At 52.9% G+C, this 7,500-nt stretch overlaps 3 protein-coding genes across 3 annotated transcripts in view; 1 reads left to right on the forward strand and 2 right to left on the reverse strand.

The window, feature by feature from the left end:
* Positions 1 to 198: 198 nt before the first annotated feature.
* Positions 199 to 672, forward strand: ENH_00026930 (hypothetical protein; the record flags this gene model as incomplete). Its single annotated transcript, XM_013579897.1, has 2 exons — positions 199 to 345; positions 565 to 672. Coding segments are annotated over 2 exons (255 nt in total), but the record flags the coding sequence as incomplete, so codon positions are not given.
* Positions 673 to 1,568: 896 nt separating this feature from the next.
* Positions 1,569 to 2,084, reverse strand: ENH_00026940 (hypothetical protein; the record flags this gene model as incomplete). Its single annotated transcript, XM_013579898.1, has 1 exon — positions 1,569 to 2,084. The coding sequence occupies one exon, from the start codon at positions 2,082 to 2,084 to the stop codon at positions 1,569 to 1,571; it is 516 nt and encodes a 171-aa protein (XP_013435352.1).
* A 1,452-nt stretch (positions 2,085 to 3,536) lies between these two features.
* ENH_00026950 (hypothetical protein, conserved) overlaps positions 3,537 to 7,500 on the reverse strand; it is a gene marked incomplete at both ends in the record, with an annotated part of 4,319 nt that continues 355 nt past the window's right edge. The window contains 5 exons of the mRNA XM_013579899.1: positions 3,537 to 3,649; positions 3,857 to 4,197; positions 4,948 to 5,022; positions 5,204 to 5,294; positions 6,460 to 7,500. The exon at positions 6,460 to 7,500 is cut by the window's right edge and continues 355 nt beyond it. Coding sequence (XP_013435353.1) covers positions 3,537 to 3,649; positions 3,857 to 4,197; positions 4,948 to 5,022; positions 5,204 to 5,294; positions 6,460 to 7,500 — 1,661 coding nt within the window. The remainder of the gene's footprint in view (positions 3,650 to 3,856; positions 4,198 to 4,947; positions 5,023 to 5,203; positions 5,295 to 6,459) is intronic.

Raw genomic sequence — 7,500 nt, forward strand, 5'->3', positions numbered from 1 at the left:
CAAATCCCAAACCCCATTGGGGGGTGGGGGGGGTTTTAGGGGGCTGCGGGGGTTTGTGCGGGCGGGCGAGGGTTTAGGGTTTAGGGTTGGGCGCGAGGGTTTAGGGTTTGCTGCGTCGAAGCGCAGGGCGGGAACGGCGTCAAGGAGCAGGGCTTAGGGTTTAGGGTTTAGGGTTTAGGGTTTAGGGTTTGTGTTCAGGAAGGAGACAAATCAACGAAAGTTTCCAAATTGAAAAAAGGAGAATTCGTAATGGTTAATATTGGCTCCACTTCTGTGGGCGCGAGGGTTGCTGGAGTTAAGCCAGAAGTGGCCAAGTTGGAACTCACTGGCCCTGTCTGCACCCGGGTCCGCTAGGGTTTAGGGTTTAGGGTTTAGGGTTTAGGGTTTAGGGTTTGAGGCTTTGGGGGTTTTGGCGGGGGCGGGAGCGGCACGCGGTGCCGCTCCCTGTTCAGGGGCTAGGGTTTAGGGTTTAGGGGCTGGAAGGCCGTGGCCTGCGCTTTGGGGCTTTGGCGGCGCCCGCTAAACCCTAAACCCTAAACCCTAAACCCTAATTTGTGGTTTCAGGTGGGAGACAAGGTGGCGCTGAGCCGGCGAGTGGACAAGCACTGGAGGCTGATTGGCTGGGGGCAAATCAACAAGGGCAAAACTTTGCTGCTGCAGGAGTCTCTTTAAAAGAAATAATTAATTAAAATAAAAATAAAAATAAAAATAAAAATAAAAATAAAACAATAAATTTAAATTACAATAAAAAATATTAATGGCAAATAACTCATAAAGCTCTTTGGGGTTTACTGCATGGAGAAAACACTCTTAGGCGCTGTCTTCTAAGCAAGCAGCTTCAGAAGCAGCCTGAGCTGCTGCTGCAGCTGCTGCTGCTGCAGCTACTGCTGCTGCTGCAGCTGCTGCTGCTGCAGCTACTGCTGCTGCAGCAGCTACTGCTGCTGTGGCTGCAGATGCTGCTGAAGCTTTTGCTGCTGCAGCAACGACAGCGGCAGCTGCATCAGCTAGTAGTGCTGCTGATGCCTCTGCAGCAGCAGTGCAGCAGCAGCAGCAGCAACAGCAGCAACAGCTGCAGCTGCAGCAGCAGCAACAGCTGCTGCTGCAGCAGCAGCAACAGCAGCAACAGCTGCTGCAGCAGCAGCAGCAGCAGCAGTTGCAGCAAGTGGTATATGTTCTTCTTCGAATACGGAGCAGAGACTGGTGAGGGTTGGCTCCAAACCCTAAACCCCAAACCCTTGCCGATATGTGCCGTGAGGTTTTAATTGGCTTTTGTCCGTGGCTGGCCCAGACCAGCGGGTTTAGGGTTTAGGGTTTAGGGTTTAGGGTTTAGGGTTTAGAGTTTAGGGTTTAGGGGTTCAGCGTTCATGCCGCAGCATCCACAAACCCTTCATAGTTCGGAGCAGAAGTAACTGCGTTTAAACTAGTTATGTATCGAGGGTTTAGGGTTTAGGGTTTAGGGTTTAGGGTTTAGGGTTTGGAATTTAGGGTTTAGGGTTTAGAATTTCTACGGTAGAAGGCTGCAGCAGTAGGAGTGGCAAACGGCAGCAGCAAAAGAGGGGACTGAAGTGCTACTGCTGCGGCAGTGCAGCAGCAAAAGAAGCAGCAGCAGCAGCAGCAGCAGCAGCAGCAGCAGCAGCAGCAAGGCAAATCACTAGACACCTAATTTCGGCGTCGCTATAAATAGAACGAAGTCCTTGCAGCCGCAGCTGCATCAGCAGCAGCAGCTGCTGCAGCGGCTGTTGCTGCTGCTGCTGCTGCAGCGGCTGCTGCTGCTGCTGCTGCTGCTGCTGCTGCAGCAGTAGCAGCAGCGGCTGCTGCTGCTGCTGCAGCAGCTGCTGTGTCTCTTTGCTGCTACTCCAGTGGCTGCTACAGCAGCAAAGCAGCTGGAGCAGCAACAACAGCTCTAGTTGCTGCTGCTGACATACGTAGCTAATAACGAATGCATCCCTAGTTGCTGCTGCTGCTGCTGCTGCTGCTGCTGCTGCTTTAGATGCTGCTGCTGCTCCTGCTGCTGCGGAATACTTATTCGTAGTAGCAGCCCTGGCAGTTGCTTTGGCTGCTGCTGCTGCTGGTCCACAATTCATTAATACTATGCTTGCTGCTGCTGCACCGACGGCAGCAGCAGCAGCAGCAGCAGCGGCAGCAACAGCAGCAGCAGAAAGAACAGCAGCAGCAGCAGCAGCAGCACAGTGTTTATTTCTTCTTTGTTTGCATTTTCCTTTTTTTAGGTTTCGGCTTTGCTGCTTCTGCAGGATCCACCAAACGGAAAGGCAGCGGGGGCAGCAGCAGCACTGGCTGCTGCTGCTGCTGCTGCTGCTGCTGCTGCTGCGCACTAGGGCCTTTCCTGCAGAGACAAAAGCGAATAGGGGAGCTGTGGCTTTGCTGCTGCTGCTGCCATTGTTGCTGCTGCTGCTGCGGTTGCTGTTGTTGCTGTTTCTGTTGCTGCTGCTGCTGTTCATATTGGCTGCTTCTTTCTGCTGCTGCTGCTGCTGAAGCAATAAAATAAGCGTTTGTCTACGCAGCAGCAGCAGCAGCAGCAGCAGCAGCAGCAGCAGCAGCATAAAGACGTAGGGACTCACTTCTTGGTTGTGGAGGCCCTAGCAGCTGGTTTTGCTGCTGCTGCTGCTGCTGCTGCTGCTGCTTTACTATTCTTTGCTGACTTTTTCTTTTGACTTTGGCGCTGCTGCTGCTGCTGCTGCCGGTAAGCAGCAACAGCAGCAAACACACTCGGCTGCTGCAGCACCGGGGCTGAAATCGCAGATGGACAGTCTGCAGCAACAGCAGCAGCAACAGCAGCAGCAGCAGCAGCAGCAGCAGCAGTTTGCAAATCTAATCTGGGCCCGCAAGAGGATGCATTGTCTAAATGGAGTGCTGCTGCTGCTGCTGCTGCTGCTGCTGCCTCCACTACGTTGCTGTTTCCCAGCTAGCTGCAGCAGTTCGCTAAAGCAGCTAGCTAGCAGAGCCTGGCTAGCTATGGCTAGCTATGGCTAGCTATGGCTAGCTATGGCTAGCTATGGCTAGCTACGGCTAGCTAGCTGGCTAGCCATTAGATGCTTAGCTAGCTATGCCTAGCCGTAGCTCGGCATAGCTAGCCAAGCATAGATAGGTAGCCATAGCTAGCTTGCCCTAGCTAGCTGGCCACAGCTAGCTAGCCAAAGCTAGCTAAACCTAGCTAGCTAGTCACAAATGGCTAACCCTATCCAGCTAGCGCTAGCTAGCGAGTTACAGCTAGCTAGCCATATGTGGCTAGCCCTAGCTAGCTCGCCATAGCTAGCTTGCCATGACGAGCTAGCCATAGCTAGCTAGCCATAGCTAGCTAGCCATAGCTAGCTAGCCATAGCTAGGGCTAATTTCAATAGCTAGCCAGCTGGCTAGCTAGCTATTAAAATTAGCCCTAGCTAGTTAGTTAGCTAGCTAGCTAGCTGGCTAGCTAGCTAGCCAACTAGCTAGCTAACTAGCCATTAGCATCTTACCCATTTCTGCTGCAGCTAAACGGCGACGCGAAGCAGCAGCAGCTGCAGCATTTGGATCAATTATTACAACTGCTGCTGCTGCTGCTGCTGCTGCTGCTGCTGCTGCTGACCGTTGCGCCGCAGTGGAATCGCCAGACGTTTTCTAGCCCTCACAGAGACATTGCGCATTACAAACCCTAAACCCTAAACCCTAAACCCTAGACTTTAAACGCTAAACCCTAAACCCCAGACCCTAAACCCTTGGGCCATAGTCATCAACATCCTAAACCCTAGAAGGGCTTTTTCGTCTCAGAGGAAGCATTGAACCGTAGTCGGCAAACCTTAAACCCTAAACCCTAAACCCTAAACCCTAAACCCTAAACCCTAAACCCTAAATTCTTTACTCACGAAAGGGTGGACGGAGCCCAAAGTCGTCGCATTGACTGTTGTGTGTCTTTGCTGCTGCAACCTGAGCTGTTGCTGCTGCTGCTGCAGCCGCTGCTGCCGCTGCAGCAGCAGCAGCCGCTGCTGCTGCTGCTGCTGCTCTTCTTCTTCTTCTTCTTCAGAGTCACTGGAGCAAATGGATTCTGCTTCTGGCTCTGTTGCAGTTGACTGAGCCGTAAACCCTAAACCCTTAGCTGCTTGCGAACACTCTGCTGCTGCTGCTGCTGCTGCTGCTGCTGCTGCTGTCGTGTGCCGCTGCTGCAGCAAACGGCAGTGCTGACGCCACTCGTTGCGGTCTGGTCTGCAGCAGCAGCAATAGCAGCAGCAGCAGCAATAGCAGCAGCAGCAGCAGCAATAGCAGCAGCAGCAGCAATAGCAGCAGCAGCAGCAGTACAAGTTGCAGCAGCAGGCGCAGCAGCAGCATTTGCGGCAGCAGCAGCAGTTGCAGTGCAGCAGCAGCAGCAGCAGCAGCAACGGAAGCAGCAGGAAGAGTTGGCATTAGCGCGTTTGGGATGCCAGCGGGAGTGCGAAACCGCAAACCCTAGGCCTTTAACCCTAAACCCTAAACCCTAAACCCTAAACCCTAAACCCTAAACCCTACTTGATCGTCTTGAAGGAGGAGCAAACGTACTCCGCAGTTCTGCAGACATTAGCCTCAAAAGGGTTTACAACTGAGAATTAGGGTTTAGGGTTTTACGTTAGGGTTTGGGCTCCAATTAGGGTTTAGGGTTTACGCGGGGCTTTAGAGTTTTGGGATTCGGGGTTTAGCATTTGCGTCAGGGTTTAGGGTCTGCATTTAAGGAAGGTTAGTTTGGACCCAAACCCTAAACCCTAAACCCTAAACCCTAAACGGTAAATCCGAATCCTCAAACCCTAAAGTCTAGAACCAAATCAGCTGATGCGCCCAGCCGCCGAAACCCCAAACCCTAAACCCTAGATTTGTTTTGCCGTTGAGACCGTGAACTGGCAGGAGGCCCTAAGTCCTCGAGGGTTTAGGGTTTAGGGTTTAGGGTTTAGGGTTTAGGGTTTAGGGTTTAGGGTTTGGGCATACTCCTGAGCCTGCCGCAGGACTGCGTCTCGGTGCAAACGCCAATTCGCCACGCATGCTTTCCTCTCTGCATATTTCCTACGCCACAAACCCTAAACCCTAAACCCTAAACCCTAAACCCTAAATCCCAAACCTCAAGCTCAACGGCCTTGCAGCAGGCCGCACGGAGTAGCTGCGAGGCAGCGCTGAGGTGAAGTCTTTAGAGCCCACGGGTTAGGGTTTAGGGTTTAGGGTTTAGGGTTTAGGGTTTAGGGTTTACTCTGCTGCAGCTTGCTCTCGTTGACGCGCAGCGAACCACCGCTGATGCATTTGAGAGCCCAAGAGCGAACGGCGGTCGGGGGCCTGGTACCCTAAGCAGCAAACCCTAAACCCTAAACCCTAAACCCTAAACCCTAAACCCTAAACCCTAAACCCTAAACCCTAAACACCTAAACCCTAAACCCTAAACCCTAAACCCTAAACCCTAAACCCTAAACCCTAAACCCTAAACCCTAAAACAAAACCCTAAACCCTAAACCCTAAACCCTAAACCCTAAACCCTAAACCCTAAACCCTAAACCCTAAACCGCAAACCCTAAACCCTAAACCCTAAACCCTAAACCCTAAACCCTAAACCCTAAACCCTAAGCTGACCACTGCTCCCTAAACCCTAAACCCTAAACCTTAAACCCTAGTCGAAGTTGTTGCGTTCCTGTCGTTGGCTTTTTTCACTTAAATTTTCCACCATTAACAGCCTTGAAGCCTCACCGTTAAACCCTAAACCCTAAACCCTAGATTGTAAGACTAAACCCTAAACCCTAAACCCTTAACACTATGGCCTCCTCAAGAGGTGAAACCCTAGATCCCAACCCTAAACATTAAGTCTAAGTCTTAAACCCTAAGAGTTAAGCGCGATGGCCCACGTAGCAATAGCTAAACCCTTAACCCCAAACCCTAAACCCTAAACCCTAAACCCTTAAGGCAGACATGCTGGTGACATGCGGGGCCCTGCTGATCGGGGCCCCTGGGGCTGCAGGGAGAGCGAGGGTTTAGGGTTTGAGAGGTTTAGACATTTCTGATTGCAGGAAAAAACCCAAAAAGCATTTAATTCGTGTGGTAAACCCTAAACCCTAAACCCTAGAAAAGGGTTTGACTGAAGTGGGATTCGAACCCACGCCCGCGAGGACTGCGGCCTGAACGCAGCGCCTTAGACCACTCGGCCATCCAGCCGATCGCCACATTAAACCCTAAACCCTAAACCCTAAACCCTAAACCCTAAACCCTAAACCCTAAACCCTAAACCCTAGACCCAAGCGCTAAACCCAAGTCGTTACCCTCTAAACCCTTAACTCTAAACTGAAAACCCCCAACCCTAAACCCTAAACCCTTTTATCACTAAGCTGCTTTTCTGGATTTGCGATTCTTTATTATGGCTGCTGATTAGGGTTTAGGGTTTCGCCTGTGCAGCACTAGGCACCCGCAGCCGCCAGCGCCTAGGGTTTAGGGTTTAGGGTTTAGGGTTTAGGGTTTAGGGACCTTGAAAGTGGCACTGGAGGGGCCTTTTAGGGTTTACTGCGGCGGCCTCTTCATTTTCCGAAGGCTTTAAAACTAAACCCCAGGGAAGCAAGCCTTGGGCTGGCTGATATTCAAATAAATTCCTGCTGCTGCTGCTGCTGCTGCTGCTGCTGCTGCTGCTGCTGCTGCTGCTGGCCTGCTGCTGCTGCTGCTGGGGTTTAAACAGCAGCTTCATTTTGTACTGCCGCAGTTTGTCTGCTGCAGTGCACACGGGGGCGTGTGCTGCTATATAGTCGTAGAAGGAAGGAGCAGATTGCTGCTGCTGCTGCTGTTGCTGCTGCTGCTGCTGCTGCTGCTCCTGTTCCTGCTGCTCTAGCTGCTGCTCCTCCTGCTGCTGCTCTTCTTGCTCCTCTTGCTCCTGCGGCTGCTGTTGCTGCTGCTGCTGCTGCTGCTGCTGCTGCTGTTGGCCTTGCTGCTGCTCTTGTTGCTCCTCCTCCTCTTCGTCCTCATCCTCGTCACTCTCTGACTGCTGCTGCTGCAGCTCCTCTTGCTGCTGCTGCTGCTGCTGCTCCTGCTGCTGCTGCTGCTGGGGGTCCCAAAAGGCAGAACCAGGAAGAGGTGTATCTGTGGGCTCCTGAGGGGACCCTCCCGAGCAGCTTGCTGCTGCCAGCTGCTGCTGCTGCTGCTGCCTTTGCTTCTGCCGCTGCTGCTGCTGCTGCTGCTGCTGCTGTTGCTGCTGCTGCTGGTCGGGGCAGCAAAACGAAAGGTACCATTTGTAGACATCATCTAACTGCTGCATTTGGCTGCTGGGGTCGTTGGGCTGCTGCAGCAGCAGCAGCAGCCGCTGCAGCTCCGCGTACACGTGGAGCTCGTCTATTGCTGCTGGGTCTTCATCTGAGCTGCTGCTGCTGCTGCTGCTGCTGCTGCTGCTGCTGCTGCGAGACTTGTGTTGTAAGCGGTGTCTCAAAGTGCTGAGGGTCTCAACCATGGCATTAAACTTGCTGCTGATGTGAATGGAGGCCGCGCCAGGTCCTGCTGCAGCAGCAGCAGATTCTGCTGCTG

Source organism: Eimeria necatrix, genomic scaffold (genome assembly GCF_000499385.1).
Source record: "Eimeria necatrix Houghton genomic scaffold, Enh_scaff200, whole genome shotgun sequence".
Lineage (NCBI taxonomy): Eukaryota > Apicomplexa > Conoidasida > Eucoccidiorida > Eimeriidae > Eimeria > Eimeria necatrix.